The sequence below is a fragment of the Arachis ipaensis genome, chromosome B09 (genome assembly GCF_000816755.2).
Source record: "Arachis ipaensis cultivar K30076 chromosome B09, Araip1.1, whole genome shotgun sequence".
In the NCBI taxonomy this organism is placed as follows: Eukaryota; Viridiplantae; Streptophyta; class Magnoliopsida; order Fabales; family Fabaceae; genus Arachis; species Arachis ipaensis.
In genome coordinates, this window is record NC_029793.2 from 25,687,895 (window position 1) to 25,706,277 (window position 18,383).

Below are 18,383 nucleotides of genomic sequence, written 5' to 3' on the forward strand. Positions count from 1 at the left end.
AATTGGCTAACACATCAAGGTCAAATTTAATTAATCCTCACGTTACTAACAACAAACACATTATCCTAGATTCCTGGTATGATTTCTTTTTCATCTTTGTAGTTATTCTTATATAATTTTAGTGTTTTTTTAAGTAACAAAAAAAATTCAATAGTTTTTTTAAGGTTATCACTTTGTAGTTATTTTTATATTTATATCTTAGATATAGTGATTTCATGAAAAAGTTTTATTCATTTTTTCTTAATTTTTTATTTAAATGCATTAATAATGTAATGTTCATTTGTTATATATTTAGTGGATTCATACGTCATATGCTACAAAAGTAACTTATATTTAAAGCTACTACATTTATTCACATATTATTGTTTCTATATTTTTACTTTCTTCGACATCTTTAGTATTTTATCTATCTTTTTCGTGCTCTATAAATAATTCAAGCTAATATTTAATTATTAATAACTATTTTCGTACTCTATACATAATTCAAGCTAACATTTAATTATTGATAACTTTTTTTTGTACTCTATACATAATTCAATGTAATATTTAAATAGATTATATTTGATACAACTATTTTTTTTGTTTAGCATAATTTTTTTTAATTTTCTATGTTTCAGATTTAATTACTATATATTCAGAGTATTATTTAATACAATTATTTTTTTTGTTTAGCATAATTTTTTTTAATTTTTATATTTCAGATTTAATTACTATATATTCAGAGTATTTATTAAGTTCACTATAAATGGATAATTATAAACATTTAAATATACATGGCAGTACACAAATACTCCCAAATAAGAGTACAGTGCTTAGGGAGAAATCAATCATCGAATCATTACGTAGAAGTAGCAAAGAGTTGTTTAATTCTTCTCAATTCTTCAATGGTGAGAGCTCTAAGTAAGTTCTCTACAATAAGAAACCGGTATCACATGTTAACAATGGACATTATGAAGGTAAATTATTTTCACATATATTTAACGTGTTATAAAGTTTTATTTAATTATTATTCTTTGTATAATGCTAACAATTGTTGGATATTTTTGTTGAATATTTTTATTTAATTCAGGTCTTGATGCCTTTGATGATATAGTGATTGACTCAGATTATATTCAATAAGAAATTCATGATAATAATACAGGTTTTTTTTTTTAAACTATCATCTTTTTCGTTTAAATCTTCTTCCTTTTTTCATTTGTTTAATTTTCACATTTTTAATTAATACTATATTTTTTAGGGTCATCTAGCTTAAACACATTATCCAATTGCAATTTGACATGCAAAACAGGTAGATATTAATATAATAATATATTTTACATATATTTATTGTTGCCTTTTTTAAAAAAGTATCTGTATATGATTTTTTTTAAATATTTTTTTAATGAATTTAGTTACCTGGGATGCTGGGGATCCAATTCATGTATGTCGATATTGCAAAGCTGTGATGTGGGACGGTGAAAGGCTATCTAAGAGCAAAGGAAGTAATATCCCTATATTCCGCACATGTTGCATGAGTGGGAAGGTTGAGCTTCCCTTTCTTAGGGAGGCACCCCAAATTCTACAAGATTTGTATTTTGAGAATGATGAACGTGGTAGATACTTTCGCAAGAATATACATTCTTTTAATTCCATGTTTTGTTTCACATCTGTGGCTGGTAAAATAATCACAATATAAACAATGGATATGCACCTCCTACGTTCTCTCTTAGTGGTCAAAATTACCATTCAATTGGAAGTTTTCTTCCGTCACCAAGTGATATTCCAAAGTTTGCACAGCTATACATATACGGCATTGAAAATGAGATTCAAAATCGCATATCTGCCATCAGGCACATTAATTTTTTCCAACATATACTATGTTATTTACTATAGAATATTTCCTAATAGTTTAATGAAAATATTATATTTTTAAAAGTTTGAGTAGTAATAATTTTTTTGTTTAAACAGATCTTCCAATTCGAATAATGTTATTGGACGACCAATTGTTAATGAGTTGAAACAAATAATAGATCTTCATAATCCTCTTACAAAGTCATTTCGATATGCACACGATCGCTTCAAAGAAGATTCAAAAACTAATATGAAGCTCAAACTAATTAGAAAAAGGGAAAAGGATGGCAGGAGGTATAACCTCCCAACAGCTTCTGAGGTTGCAATACTTATTGTTGGTGATATTGATGAGTCAAGTTTGCAGAGAGATATCATTCTTGAGACTACCTCAAACAGGCTGAAAAGGATAGATGTCCTTCACCCGTCTTACCTGTCTCTATAGTATCCTTTGATTTTTCCCTATGGGGAGGATGGTTTTAGTCCAGGTATTGAGAACTCTTCCATGTTTGATATTTCTGGTACTAAGAAGAGAAAGACTACAAGCATAAGAGAATTCTTTTCATACAGAATACAAATGCGTTTGGAAGGATCATCTATACTATTACATTCAAGAAGATTATTTCAGCAGTTCTTAGTTGATTCATATACTATGATTGAGTCTGAGCATCTTAGATATTTACGCAACAACCAACCTAAGCTCAGGGTTAACAAGTACAACTCATTGCACGAATCTTTAGTTAGGGGAGAAGCTAATGCGATTCTTTCTGGTCAAAGAATAATTCTTCCAAGCAGTTTCACTGGTGGTCCTAGATACATGTTCAACAATTGTAAAGATGCATTTGCCATTTGCAAGTATTTTGGATACCCCAGTTATTTTATCACAATTACTTGCAATCCTAAATGGGACGAGATCAAACGCCTTTTACATGGCACTGTCCTTAAGGCCGAGGATCGTCTTGATATTGCCTCAAGAATCTTTAGTATTAAGTTAGATGAGTTGATATCTGATTTCAAGAATGAGAGGTTCTTTGGCAATATTTTTGCATGTAAATTATATATATATATATATATATATATATATATATATATATATGTATATATATTATTCTTATACTATTTTGTTTGTATTCTGATGTCAATTATTTATACAGATGTGTGCACAGTTGAATTTCAGAAACGAGGTCTACCACATGCTCACATTCTATTGTTCATGCAACCACAATATAAGCCTAAATCACCCGATGATATTGACCGTGTGATATCAGCTGAAATCCCTGATAAGACTAACATGCCTAGACTTTATGCAGCTGTTGAGAAGTTCATGGTTCATGGTCCATGTGGGAGGCACAACATCAGTAGTCCATGCATGATAAATGGAAGGTGTTCTAAGTTTTTTCCAAAGCCATTCAGTAATAGAACGATTATTGATGAGGGTGGTTTCCCAAAGTATAAAAGGCTGGATAATGGTCATACAATAACTAAGAAGAATGCAGTTTTGGATAATTCTTATATTGTACCTTACAATCCTGATCTACTCTTAAAGTATGGTTGTCACATTAATGTGGAGCATACATGTCAGACTTCTTCTATTAAATATTTATTCAAGTACGTCCGTAAGGGTAATGATAGGGTTACTGCCTCATTTTACCAAACATCTGGTGATGGGTCTCTTCAACAAGTTGTTGATGAGATACGTAACTACTATAATTGTCGTTACATTTCTGCATGTGAGGCAGCTTGGTGGATATTTGGTTATGAGATTCAGCTTAAAGAACCTGCAGTAATTCGTCTACCATTCCACCTACCTGATGAGCAACCAGTTGTTTTCAAGGACCATGAAAACATTGCTGATGTTATTCAACGTGTAGATGGTAAGGTTACTAAGTTAGCTGCTTGGATGTTGGCTAATCGTGAGTATCCTTTTGCTAGATCTTTAACATACAGCGAATTTCCTACAAAATTTGTATGGAATGATGATTCATGCATGTGGTTTCCTCGCAAACAAGGCTTTTCTATTGGACGGCTGACTCATGTTCCACGTGGTAACGGTGAGGATTATTACATGAGAATATTGTTAAACATACAAAGAGGATGCATGAGTTTTACTGATTTACGTACTGTGGATGGTGTGGTATACAACTCATTCAAGGAAACATGCTATGGTTTGGGACTCCTACAAGATAACAAGGAATTTGTTGATGCAATTCTAGAAGCAAGCACTTAGGCATCTGGAAACTACTTACAAAATCTGTTTGTTGTGTTGTTGATTTCTAATAACATATCTAGACCTGAATTGGTATGGCAGCAGTGCTACCAACAATTATCTGAATATTTGTTATATTCACATAGAATTTCAACACTTAATCCAGGTATATCATTCAACATGTTAAATCAATTTCGCTTATAGGATTAAATAATATTTTTTATCTTAAAATACCTCATTAATTGCTTAACAACTTTTTCATCTTCATTTTAGACATTCAGCTTAGTGATGATCAACTACTAAATATGACTCTTTCAAAGGTTGAGATGATGTTGCAAGCTAATGGTAGGTCACTTCGAGAGTTTAATGGTATTCCTCTCCCTGATTTAGATATCATTGATGGCTTGGATGATTAGATAATAGCTGACGAGCTAACTTTTGATATTGTTGCCTTAAGGGACGAATTAGAAGTTATGTTGTCCCCAATGAACTGTGAATAACAAAATACTTTTCATAGAATAAGCGAAGCCGTGAATAATAACCTTGGTGGTTTTTTCTTCATATATGGTTATGGTGGAACAGGTAAGACATTTCTATATAGGGCACTTTCTGCAGCTATTCGTGCCAAAGGAGAAATTGTTCTTAATGTTGCCTCAAGTGGAATTGCATCTCTTTTGCTTCCAAAAGGCCGTACAGCTCATTCTAGGTTTAAGATACCTTTGGAACTTCATGAAGATTCTGTATGTAGTATAAAACAAGGGGTTTCCGCTTGCTAAGTTGATTTTCAAAGCAAAGCTTATTATATGGGATGAGGCTCTGACGCTAAACAAGATTTGTTATGAAGCACTCGACAAGTCTTTCAAAGACATACTTAGATCTTCATCATCATACAATAAAGACTTACCCTTTGGTGGTAAGGTAGTCGTACTTGGAGGTGACTTTAGACAGATTCTACCTGTAATACCTATGGGATCTAGACAAGATATTGTACAAGCTACAGTTAACTCATCTTATCTGTGGTCAACATGCAAAGTAATTACGCTTTCTCAAAATATGCATCTTACAGTTGGCGTGCCTGAATCTGATTCTATTGAAATCAAATAATTCGCTCAATGGCTTTTTAGAATTGGTGATGGTCTTGAAGGAGATTCAATTGATGGTGAGTCTGAGGTAAATATTCCAGAAGAAATTCTAATCAAGGACAATGCTGATGGCTTTGACAATATCATTAGATTTGTATATCCTGGTATACTTACTAATTTGCAGCAGTCAACTTTTTTCAAGGAGAGAACCATTCTTGCTCCTACACTAGATGTTGTGCACGAGATAAATAATCATATAATGAAGCATATTGAAGCAGACGAGAAGGTTTATCTGAGTTCTGACTCCATGTACGTTGAAGAAGGTAGCATGGAGTCAGAACTTGATACATTTACTCCTAACGTACTAAATGCCATTAACTGCTCAGGTTTACGACCTCATGAACTTATATTAAAAGTAGGTGTTCCTGTTATGTTACTAAGAAATATTGACCAATTTAATGGACTTTGCAATGGTACAAGATTACAGGTAAGGAGATTAGGTAATCATGTAATAGAGTGTGTTATTTAGACCGAGAATAAAGCAGGAGATGTTGTTCTAATACCTTGCATGAACATAATTCCTAATAATCCAATGTTACCTTTTAGATTCCAAAGAAGGCAATTTTCATTGGTCATCTCATTTGCAATGGCCATTAACAAGTCACAAGGACAAACTCTCAGCACAGTTGGGTTGTATTTATCCAAGCCGGTTTTTACACACGCGCAACTACTAGAAATAGAGCTTTTTCGGACGAAAATTTCAAACGAAATTTATTCTGTCTGAATGACTTTTTTATTTCAGACAAATTTGAGACAAATGTTGAATAACTTTTAGTGGAGACATTGGAATAATATATTCCGTCCTAAATTTGTCTAAATTTTGTCCCAAATTTTGGCGTCAATTTTTTTTTTGGATAGCGCCAAAATTTTCATACAGATTAGCAATACATTTTGGACAAAAACTATAATTCGTCCATATTTCATCTGAATATGCACAATAACTTCAGACGGATTTAGGACACATTTTGAAAAATGTTAATTCTATCCCAAATTTGTCTATAATTAGTCTTAAATACTTTTACTATAGCTTACCCTTCAAAGTAGCTAAAATTTTTTTCCGCAAATTTGGGATGAAAATAACATCATTTGTAAATTCTGTTTGAAAGTGCATCAGTTTTCAAACGAATTTCAAATGTTTATTGAAAAATTTTAACATTTAGTATAAAAATATTGTTTATATCTTAAATTAGTCTATTATTTTTTAATTTATTCTTTTAATTATTTACGTTATAATAATTCAAAATTTAAGACAAAGTGTATCTAAAAGAATCACATATATAAAAAATTAAAAATAAATTATATCCAATCTTTTAAAAAAATAATACAAATAATAAATAAAAATTAAAAAATTACGTAAAATAAAAAAATCATATACTTTTTTATATAAGATTAAAGTATATTAAAAAAAAATACAAATGAATACATCACTACAAGAAAAAAGGCTTTTCGGCACTTAGCCCTTCATCTTCATCACTACTATGAGAACTGTCGCACCAGCCTTCTCTCTGAGCCCTTCATCTTTATCACTGTTGAGAACCTTTATTACTACTGAGAACCTTTGCACCCATCCCTCTCTCCGAGCCCTATCTTGCAGCCCTTCGTCGCACCCTCTCTTTCGCACCCTCTCTGTCGCAACCCTCGTACCGTAACCACAAGCCTCCTCCTTAGATTCGTAACCTCGCACCCTCTCCCGCAACCCTCCATCGGTGCTACTCCGTCAGCACTACTCTGTCGTCACTGCTCCGTCGGTGCACCCTGCATCGGCGTGCCCTTCCTCGATTGGTGCTGTCTGTCGTAAACCCTAAACACCAAAGACATTGCTGCTCATCCCTCAATCGGCGCTCAACCGTCAGTGCCTATCCCTTAATCGGCGCTCAACCCTCACCATGAATAGTACAAGGTAACTATTTCTTCCCTCTGTTTCTTTGTTCTTATGATAAGGGCCATTATTTTGGTTCCCTGGCTGTGAATCTGTTCCTGTGTTTCAGATGTGAAAATGAAAGTTTAAATTTTGGCATATTAAATTTAGGAATATGTTAGGATCCAATATTTTTACCGAAAAAAATTGAGAGAATTGGCTTGTTGTGAATCTGTTCCTGTGAATCTGTTCCTGTATTGCAGATTGTGTATTATCAAGTTTAATTGTGCTTGCTTCCTATGCTGTTGTGTATTATCAAGGTATTCGTTTATCTAATCTAATCTAATATAATTGATTCAATATAATTGAGTTTGTTGAGTGCTATCAATGCTGTCATTTACGTTGTTGCTGCTAAGTGGTACGTTTACAAAGAGAAAAGGTTTGCTGAGGTTGGTATCAAATTGGAAGAACAAGAAAACTTTGGTAACTTCCATTAATTAATTAATAGGAATTAATATATATCACAACGTAACTTTCTCTCCAAATTCAACTGTCTTCTTTTTTCTTTTTCTCCTCCCCCCCCTGCTGGTGCTTGTATTACTATGCTGAAAACAAGAATATCTTCAAGTTAAATTTAAGTGCCAGCGTTATTGTTTGCCATGTACGTAAGCTTGTAACCATAGTTTCTATGTGTATATATAAAGCATGTGGGATAGAGAAAATAGAAAGAAAGAAATGGTGAATAGTTTGCTCTGGAATTAAAGAATCTTGTTTAATTTGTACTCATCTAGCATTTTGTATTTTGTTTTCTTTCAAATGCATTAGTGAGCCTCACCAAAATTTATTGGATAATGCCTAGCAGAGAATCATATATACACCATGTGATATAATAGGACGAAAACGTTATTGTATATTAACTTCTATTACTAGTACAACATCATTAGACAAGATAGATAAGATACACACACTTCTGTCTTCGTAATGATAGATAAGATACACACACTTCTGTCTTTGTATTAGAAATTGATAGGAGCGGTTGAAGCATTTGACTTTTCATAGTATTATTTAGGCGTCCAAGTGCTTATCTTGATGGTATCTAATATAATTGGTATTCATTCATGGTATCTTGTAGTTACTTGATCATATTGTTATTCAAGGGGAAAACTCTTAAATATATTTATATGTTTTTTTCCCACCTTCACGTTGGATATTCCATAAAGATTGCTGAACATTTATGTGATTTCTTCAGGAGGAAGATAAAGTAAGGCTGGTGCAGGAAACTGGTCTGTAATTAAAGCAGATCAGAGGAAGAGGAATTGGCACAATAATCCTTCTTCTACTATCTTGAAGAGCAAGTGCAAAAGGTATTTTCTTAATTTGAGTCAAGAGCTATGGTCTAACTTAGTTGGTGCATCTTATTATGGTAAGCTTTTACGAAAAATAAGCTCAAAATAAATCAGTTATATATATATATAGCTCAAAATAAATCCAATTTTGATGCGAGTAAGATAATCTAAAATTTTTACACAGTTGCTCAATTACAACTGTTCTCATTCATACAATCAATGTAAAAAAAGTAGTTTACTTTTGCTAGGTGAATTTACCTAATTGAATGCATGTCTAAAATTGCTTAACCTGAAAGTGTATAAAGTAGTTAAACTTTATAAATATGTCCTTGTGTGAGAGATTTTATTTCTGGTACTAAAATTTTATAAGAGCAATATTTATACAATACGTTCTTTCTAGATCGCATCCGCAATGCCACAAAATAAATTAAGAGGATACAAATGAAGTGAAATGATTGGCTCACTTGTAACAGAATCGATCTTGTGGATTGTAATGTTATTATTATCTATCTTGTTTTATATTTTGCTGATTGGACTTGAGTTCAATTTGATTTCTTTTAAATTAAGAGGATACAAAACTCTTACCACTAATGCTTTCTTTTATTGTCACAATTTGATTGGAAGATAGCAACAATGATAGCAAAGGGTTGCAGTGAAGGCAAAGCGTCTCGAATTTTATATGTGTCTAGTGAAGAGGTTAGCTTTTATTGGGTTTCTTTCTGGCATCCTGGTATTGTAGTTTAGGATAATATTTGATTTCCCTGATGTGGGCACTAAAGTTTAACATTTGATTTGTGACTGTACTTTGGGTTTAGAGTCAGTTAACCTTCTCTAATTTGGTTGTATTTATTTTGTTTTGTGTCATGTGACAGAGCCTTGAGCAAATTGGTAACAGAGCAGAACGCCTTAGGATTGAATCAGATATATATTTATATTCAAGTACTGATATTGAGGTGGAAATCTGGATTTCTTCTGATTAGTTTTGCTACTAGCATTCTTCTTGCTACATTATTTTCTGTTTTATACATGGCTTTTTATTGAAGTTATTGTCTGGTCCTATTAAGCGATTATTTCATGTAATATCCTTAACTTGCGAGAACTGTATGGTGAAATCTAGATACTTGTATGCTTTTTTATCTTAATTTAGTTTTCAGGATATATTGAAGAAAGCTAAGCTTCTTTCCCCTCATGCTATGTTTGTTGATTCAATACAAACTATTGATCCTATTAACACTGTTATTAGTTTTCCTTCAACTCTATTAACACTTTTCTTTTTTTATCATTTGCCAATGTCTTTGAATTTAACATTTTGTTTTTATTTATGTATTCTCCAGTAGTCAGAGCAAAAGGTTAAGTTGAATGATGCTGAGCACAAGTTAAAAGATCAAAGACGTCAACTAAAGGTTCAACAGAAAAAAATTGGTTCTACTAAAAATTACAATTCATGCTTTGTATAAAAAGTTGAATCTCCCACTTCCTTTAACCTTGTCTGATCCTGCAAAAGATGAGCTTGGGACAAGCTCTAGTGATGATGAGGATGATAACATAAGTGATTGATGTCAGGAGTATATGTTTTTTCTGATTTAAATTAAGGAATTTTTAGGTGAATTAGTTAGTACATTTTATTTTATTTATTCATGATATTTGACCTTTTTAAAGGCTTTCTTTGTTTTAGTTTAAGTATTTTTTTTTCTTATTTTAGTTTGATTACATTTATAGACAAAAGTATTTTAATAATAAATATTTTTTTAACTCTTTTATGGTAATTAACTTTTTCATGACTTTATTATGTGTTTATAATTTCGATGATGTAATATGAAAAAATGATTATGATGGTCTTAATATAGAAAGCAGATCGAATACAATTTATTTTCTAAAATATTTATATATTAAATAGCAAATTATTTTGTATGAAAATTGTTTGAAATATTATATTAAATTTGTAGAAAATTTGTGCGAAAATAATTTTTTGTTTTGTATGAAATTTGTTTCAAATACGTAAATTCTTTTAAATTAAATTTGTCTGATATTTAATTGAAAAGAAATATTTGATTTGTATAAAATTTGTTCGAAAAAAATTTGTCTAAAATGAAATATTTTTACGTTTGAAATTTGTCTGAAATATATTGTCTTTATGTTAACTAATCTGTCTAAAATTCGTCTAAAATACATCATAATAGTTAGAAATCTAGCAGATAAATGCCTATTCGAAATTTGTCACAAAATCATCTGAAAAAAATTTCAGACGAAATTTTAGACAAAATGTAAATTAGCAACAAGACTTTTTAGGACAAAAAAATTCGTCCCAATTTTATTTGAAAGAAAAATTTTATCTCTAATTTGTTCGAAATTTCATTTCAAAATTCGTCCGAAAAAATCCTATTTTTAGTAGTTGCAACTATATGTTGCTTTATCAAAGATTAAATCTAAGCTAGGTTTAAGAGTGTTGATTCAAAATAACACATGTATATCTACTTCAGCAACAATAAATGTTGTGTACAAAGAAATCTTTCAAAATGTATCTTAAAGTTGTATAATACTTTATTATTGAATTATATCATTAATAAAATTATATTAGATTAACTATTCATTTTTTTATTATTCAATTCACATATTGGTTTAGAACGTCATAAAAATATATATACATAAAAAAATTTATTTCTCATCATTATTTTAAAATTTTTTTTTTTGAAATAAAAAGCTGAACACAACAAGGAGGAGCATCAACGTCTCAATAGAAAAGTAGTAAACAGATAAAATAAATTAATTCCTAATCATCTTCGACAAAAGCTATCAACAACCTAAAAGATCAAATATCACTCCACTCTTTGTAACTCTTAATCGACCTGTTAATTACTTCTACAACACCTGATTCTTGATTCCTGAAAATTCTGTCATTCTTTTTCAACCAAGTGCTCCAAATGATAACAATGAAACCAAACTCACTAATATTCTAGTAATTTGACTGCATGATTGACCTCCTGAACCACGTAAACTTACGATCATTCAGCTCTATATCCACCAGTTAGATAAAGCTGTTAACACACTAGCACCTTTTCTTTCTTCCAACTGCACAACCTCATTGAAGACACCCATATAGCAAAGAGGAACCTGGCATATTTTCGATAAAAAACTCAACTCTTCTCACACAGCAAGCTTCTCTTCCCTTGTATGTGCACCATACACCAAGCAAACAGTACATATAAAATTATTGTTTGTCAATTCCCCTTCTATACACAACCATCTCTCCCCTTTGTAACAATTACTAAACCTAAACATCATAACATCCCACATTATTAATAAACCTCCAGAAGCACCTTCCGATCCCACAAATTCCAAACTCACCGCATCATTACCCCAAAATTGCACTACATCAAACTTAGAAATCACCTCCTTCTTTGTCTCTATCAATCCTAATATATTCACATTATTTTTACTCTTAAATTTTTTACCATTTTCCACTTTCCAACACCCCCTAAACCCCTCATATTCTACAAACTAAAATCATTTAAAAACTTTATTACACACCTTATTTCGGTTTTTAGGGTGGCACCTTCTTACTTTCTCTTTCTGTTTTGCTTGCCTTCTTTTTTGTGCCAATACTTCATTCTGAGCTTGGAGAATAGTCATAATGTCATCATCCTCGTCATATAAAACAGCTCCTGATTCGACAGCCAAATCCCAAGTAACCCTATTTTCAGCCATATCTTTATCCCCACTTCCTCCGTGTTCATCTTGATTGTAAATCATGTTGCTTGTATGCGAAGTTTGTATTCGTAGGTTTTGATGAATGACAAACCAACAAACGACATGAAAGACACCAAATATTGCAAGGAATTGCTCACAAGATTTGGAATGGACAATGCTAAGGCAATGGACACACCAATGAGCACTACTTGCTACCTTGACAAAGATGAACAAGGTAAAAGCATAGATGTAAAGAAGTATAGAGGCATGATAGGATCATTACTTTATCTAACGGCAAGTAGGCCATATATCATGTTTAGTGTATGCATGTGTGCGAGATACCAAACTAATCCTAAGGAATCTCACTTCAGTGCGGTGAAAAGGATTATGAAGTATCTCCTAGGAACATTAAATGTTGGATTGTGGTATCTGAAAGGATCCACTTGTGATTTGATTGGTTATTCCGATTCCGATTTTGCCGGTTGCAAATTGGATAGGAAAAGCACTAGCGGCACTTGTCACTTTCTAGGAAACTCTCTTGTTTCATGGCATAGTAAGAAACAAGTAAGTGTAGCCTTGTCTACTGCCGAAGCCGAGTATGTAGCCGCCGGTAGTTGTTGCGCCCACATTTTATGGATGAAACAACAACTTGTGGACTGTGGACTCATGCTTGATCACATTCCTATCAAATGTGATAATACTAGTGCAATAAATTTAACCAAGAATCCGGTTTAACATTCAAGAACCAAGCATATTGAGATTAGACATCACTTCATAAGAGACCATGTTGAAAAGGGTGATGTGGTTATTGAATTTGTCGAAACTAGTAAACAACTAGCGGACATCTTCACTAAACCTTTATGTAAAGAAAGTTTTTTTAACATCCGAAATGAACTTGGTATCTTGGATTCTAATCTAATATGATTTGTTTGAATTCATTGTATTTATATTGCTATTTTTGTATCTCTTACTAACTTAAGCATTGGAGATATCCAATTAGCCATTGTTTTGTAGGTTTATGAGTTGATGAATGAGTGATTAATCTTGAGGTAGATTGAAGAATTTGAAGATTATAAACAATGGAGGATCAACAAATCGAAGTTTATAATAGTTTAAGTGAGTATATACATGATGGAACTCAAAGGATTAAAGAAAGAACCACCAAAGGATGAAAATTTGGTGTTTTTGGGCAAAATGATGCATGTTGCATCGATGCAAAGCCTATTGCATCGATGCAAACACGACCAAATTGCACAAAAATACGTGAATTTGGCATTTTTGAGCAACAAAACCCCACTTTTTCATCATCTTCAACCTCACAACTCATATCCCCACATTCAAACCTCCATAACCTCCAAAACAAGCTCACATATAGCTTCATACAACTCACAAAACTTAGATACCCACTACAAACAAATTACATATTTGAAGTCCCCACATTCTCCTCTACAAAACCCATAAAACAAAATCATCCACAATGCCTAGAATCAAGAGAACCATCAAGAAGTCAAAAGGCTCTTCAAGTGTGGTTCCACCTCCAAATAATCATCCTTTGGCAAGGTACTTTGCTTCTAATGAAGATCTTCAATTCTATGAGGTAAGGCTCGCCGGAAGAAAGGAAATTCCTCCAAGGTATTTGGATCCGACCCTTCTTGTCATTCATAACTTTGATACTCTTAAGGCTATTCTAGTTCATCAAGGCCTCATGAATTTTTGTTCAAATTAAGAGTAAATTTTATCCGGATTTAGTTGCCATAGCCTATAGTACACTCATGATTGAGATTGATGAGGAAGATGAATCAAGTTTCATATTATTCTTCAAGATAGGAAGAAAGGATTATAGGCTAGATGGTGATGAGTTAGCCACCATTTGGGAGTTGCCAAATCAAGGTGACTTGTTTCAAGGTGGTAAAACCCCAATTGATGAATGGGATTATTCAAAGGACAATGCCATGCATTTGTTCAACCTTGTACAAGGAGCTCACTCCAAAATTAGTTGCAATTCAATGAGTGCGGAACATAGAACTTTGTTATATCTAGTCACCTATGTATTGCAACCTAGAATATCCGGGCATGCGAATGTAAATGATGAAGATTTGATTGTCATGTGGGCTATGATGAATGGAATTAAGATTAATTGGCCATACTTTATAATACAACATATGGTTAGGCTCAAGATGAAGGATAGGAATGGTGGATTAGGATTCCTTTGCCTATGGTCTAAAGTCTTTGATTATGTTGGTATTGATATATCAAATGAGATTGCCAAGGAAGTACCACCTCAATCTTGTATCAACACTCATATTCTCAACAAAATGGGAAGAAGAAATGTTGATGAACAAGGTCCTCAAGAGCAAGCTCCTCCACAAGCACCTCAAGCTCAAGAACCACCCTCCTTGGTTGATGTAATGAGAGAATTACAATCCATCAACCAAAACATCCAAAGGATTGACGTAGAGCATGGTAGGTAACTTGAAGCACTTAATCGTCGTGTGTCTCGTGTAGATCATCGCACGAGTCGCTTGGATCGTCGTATTGATGACTTATATGAGCATTTCGAGATCCACCTACCATATGAAGAGGATACTGATGATGATGAAGACCAAGATTGATTGTCTCCTCTTCTTGATCAATTTATTTGAGTTGGTGTCTATTGGAAAGTAAAAGCTCCTTATAAATGCTTAGCAATTGAGTTAAGCTCTTGGAAAAATACTAGTACAATAACACTTTTGTATATTGTCTTTAACTTTCGCAAAAAGATTCATTGTTGTTGCAATACTCAATTCACCCCCCCCCCCTCTTGAGTAATTGTGCATAGGTTCTACATTGATTAGTTTCACCGTCTGCATCCTGCTCTAAGTCCTCCAAATCTTCGAAGTTTCTTACAGCCCTTTCATCATCCAACCCAATTTCCTACACCATTGTATTCTCATTCTCTAAATCTGAATCTTATACTGCATCACCCCTCATCAGACATATGCCAACATGCTGCTTACCACTCTCGTTCAAACTAGCGTAGATCTCATTAACTACACCTGGTAGAATATTTTTCTCCGCTGTGTTGTTCGAACAATTCTCCGCACCTCCGCCAATCTCTTTTCCGGCTTGATTCTGCTCGTCGGGTGTATAAGGGGCTTCACGCTCCTCCTTGCCCTCCACGCCATCAAGTTCAGCATGGACATTATCACCTCCGCCACTAGCAGCTGACTTCCACACTGCTCCCAGATCTGCCTCGTCGCCGCTGTTCACCGTGGCATTAACCCCGCAAACTCCATGACTAGCCACGCCCTCTCATCACCGTCGCCCACAGCAGCCAACAAGGAGGCCCTTTTAAAATGCATAATGACGTACTCTTCGTCGCACCACACAGCCACTTCGTCGCTACACCCCACTAACATATTGGGCCTTATATGCTTCAACTCAGCCCTAACTAAACTTTTGTTCAACACCAGATCAACCCCTTCTTTCCGTTTATCCCTGTATTCCCAAGTCTCTATTCTTTCAGAGATTGCTTCATTGCTGATTGTTTGAGATTCCATAGATTTCTCACTCACCATAACTGCCGGATACATCAAAGGATTATCCGTTCGCGTTTTCAAAAAACCCTCATGCCACTCATCCAAATCCTCAACAGCAAATACCTTTCTATCCTTGTCATGCTCTGCCTCCCGTAGTCCATGTGGCATCATTACTACCGCATCTCATCCCACCTCCAACGGTTCCTTCTGAATTTCTAGTTCTTCACTTCTATGGTGTTCCAAGACAACTCTCTCTTTCTCGTTCACCTCAATATTCTTTTTTTTATTATTATTTTTTTTCATCAGGAGACTCCCTGACATCTTCATCGTGTGTAGTGGTTTTTCCCTGGACATCAATCCTCCTCCTGTACTTAGCCTCACCCACAAAGATCTCTTTGCTCCTTAATCGCATTCCATTCATCTCCTTGATGGCCTTTAAAGAACCTCCTTTGGTAGTATACCTAATAAAAGCAAACAGATGGATCCGGCCATACTTCTCCTTACGTGCTAAATAGAAGTCATTTATCCTTTCTGTCCACTTGAACATATGAAACAATTCATTCTTTGAAACATTGCTAGGTAAATTATCCACAAAAATTGTGAATGATTCACTCTCCAATCGGAGATACGCTTCCCAATTCCAAATTCGTGGATCTTTTTCAACATGAGGTTGTCTAACTTTATCCCGCCTTATATTAGACATAGATAGATTATAGAGTATTAGGAGTACTTACTCTCATACTTTTATTGAAGCACCATTCTACCAGTCTTTTTCTCTGATTGTACATAAATTAATTTCTTCCCATTATATATAAACATTTAACAACAATTTGTTAGGAAATTATTTTAATATTCAAATTTATTTGTGGGCAATACATATATTAATTGTAATCACAAATTATGCTATTTTAAATTAAATGATTTATATAATGATGGTCTCATTTATTGTTATAAATGCTAAATTGAATAAGTCATTATTACTTTTGATTTGGAATTAAATGAGAATAAAATCAGATATTATCTTTTGTTCCTTAGATAATTATCTTTTTGGATTTTAGATATATTATCTTTTGGGCTTTAGATACTATTTTATTTAGCTTTAAGGGTTTAATAGGTGTCATGCTCAAATATAAATAGACCTTCAGTCCCCAATATACCAAAGCCGCCTTTGTTGCTCTTTCCCCATCAAAAGAGTTACAGTTTAGCCACCTAGAAATACAGAAGGTTTTGGTTGAAGAAGATCGAAAGAACCACAAGATCCAAATTCTTTCATCAATTTCTAACTCTTATGAGTAAAGGTACGCTTTCGCATTATGTTATATTTTTAATGATTCAATATAGATGATCTAGGATATTGAAATTAATTTATTCTAACAAGTGGTATTAGAGCCATCCATAATTTAGTCATCGAAAATATTCAATTTTATTTTTCTTTTGCTGGATTAACATATATATGCACGTTCCTGTTACATTATGATATTGAGTAAAGGAATATACATATAGGAAGTATTTCAAGTGCACCGGGAGTATCGGTGCACCAATTATTTTAACCGTTGATCTAAATTATAAAAAAAAATATAAAATATATTAATTGAAATCAACGGTTAAAACAACTGGTGTACCAGTAGTACTCTCTGATGCACTTAAAATATTTCCAATACATATATATGTATCATATACGTGTCCGTTAGTAACTTAGTATATATGCCTTTAAGCATTGTCCCACATATATATAATGTGTTGTTGTTTCAGCTGCCTTTTGGTATACATTACTATTTGGTCATAGACACATATATATATTTTATATGAGACGGTCTTTTTTTTTATTCAATGTATATAATATCATTCCAATAATAAATATTGAAATCTGCTCTTACGCAAGAAAATAGAAACATCATAGATTTATCTAAATCGAAAACATCGAACACGAACAAAAATAAATTTATTAATTTTTTAATGATTCAATTATAGATGATTCAGATACCATTTGTTGAAATAAATTATTTTATTAACTCATATCATCCATATTAAATCACTAAAAAAATATAACATAATTAAAACTGAGATAATTATAACTTAATAACACGAAATATATATATTAATTGTGATGCTTCACGTGACAAGATAAAAAATTCATAAAATTTCGTTGAAAAACTCCTAATATACATATGTCCACAATCTTGCGTCAATGTCCAAAGGATAATAAGAATGAAAGATTTCATATAATTGAATGATAATTATAATAATAATAATAAAAATACTGTTGTCCATTCTAAGAGACAGTAGAGAATGGGCCACAAATATCAGTATGTATCAGTTCTAAGACATTTTTAGCTCTCTCGGCACTTAATTTTCTTTCGTTTGTCTTTTTCTCCTTTATGCACTCAATGCAGACTTCAAAATTCGCCAAATTTAGGGGTCCAAGAATTCCATCCGACACGAGCCTTTGAATTTTCTGTTTAGAGATATGACCTAGGCATTTATGCCATAATGATGCCGAATTCTCATTTAGTTTTTGTTTTGTACTCGTTTGCAGTATTTCATTATTATAGGAATTTAAGTCCAGTCTATATAGATTATCCACCAAATGACCAGAGCAAATATTATTCGAATTATAGAAGAGACTGACTTTATTGTCTCCCGAACGAACAAAATATAACCTGATTTGTCCAAACAAGAAACAGAAACCAAATTCCGTCTAAATGACGGTACATAAAATGTCTCTAATAAATCCAAGTAAAATCCACTCGTGGAACATAATCTAAAGGTTCCTATAGCTTCGACTGCAACTATATTGCC

General features: G+C 32.9%; 2 protein-coding genes and 1 long non-coding RNA gene across 5 annotated transcripts; 2 read left to right on the forward strand and 1 right to left on the reverse strand.

Moving 5' to 3' along the window:
* On the forward strand, positions 2,405-5,772 carry LOC107615242. The gene is made up of 7 exons (XM_016317340.1): positions 2,405-2,876; positions 2,982-3,961; positions 4,136-4,199; positions 4,307-4,402; positions 4,616-4,739; positions 5,158-5,602; positions 5,722-5,772. The coding sequence occupies exons 1-7, from the start codon at positions 2,405-2,407 to the stop codon at positions 5,770-5,772; spliced, it is 2,232 nt and encodes a 743-aa protein (XP_016172826.1).
* Positions 8,053-9,335, forward strand: LOC107617037. 3 transcript variants are annotated; one of them, XR_002354434.1, is made up of 3 exons: positions 8,053-8,456; positions 9,020-9,075; positions 9,252-9,335. It is a non-coding gene; the product is annotated as an uncharacterized LOC107617037 (long non-coding RNA). The 3 variants fall into 3 exon arrangements; XR_001614765.2 differs by having other exon boundaries at positions 8,053-8,397; XR_002354433.1 differs by lacking the exon at positions 8,053-8,456 and having other exon boundaries at positions 8,759-9,075.
* Positions 15,874-16,287, reverse strand: LOC110266803 (polyadenylate-binding protein, cytoplasmic and nuclear-like). Its single transcript, XM_021111820.1, has one exon. The coding sequence runs from the start codon at positions 16,285-16,287 to the stop codon at positions 15,874-15,876; it is 414 nt and encodes a 137-aa protein (XP_020967479.1).

Excerpts from the sequence above, each read along its gene's own strand:
- LOC107615242 (XM_016317340.1), top strand. The coding sequence starts at position 2,405 with ATGCGTTTGGAAGGATCATCTATACTATTACATTCAAGAAGATTATTT. Across the intron at positions 3,962-4,135 it reads TACGTACTGTGGATGGTGTG|CAGTGCTACCAACAATTATC; the intron begins GTATACAACTCA and ends TTGGTATGGCAG. Across the intron at positions 4,403-4,615 it reads GTCACTTCGAGAGTTTAATG|GTAAGACATTTCTATATAGG; the intron begins GTATTCCTCTCC and ends ATGGTGGAACAG.
- LOC110266803 (XM_021111820.1), bottom strand. The coding sequence starts at position 16,287 with ATGTCTAATATAAGGCGGGATAAAGTTAGACAACCTCATGTTGAAAAA.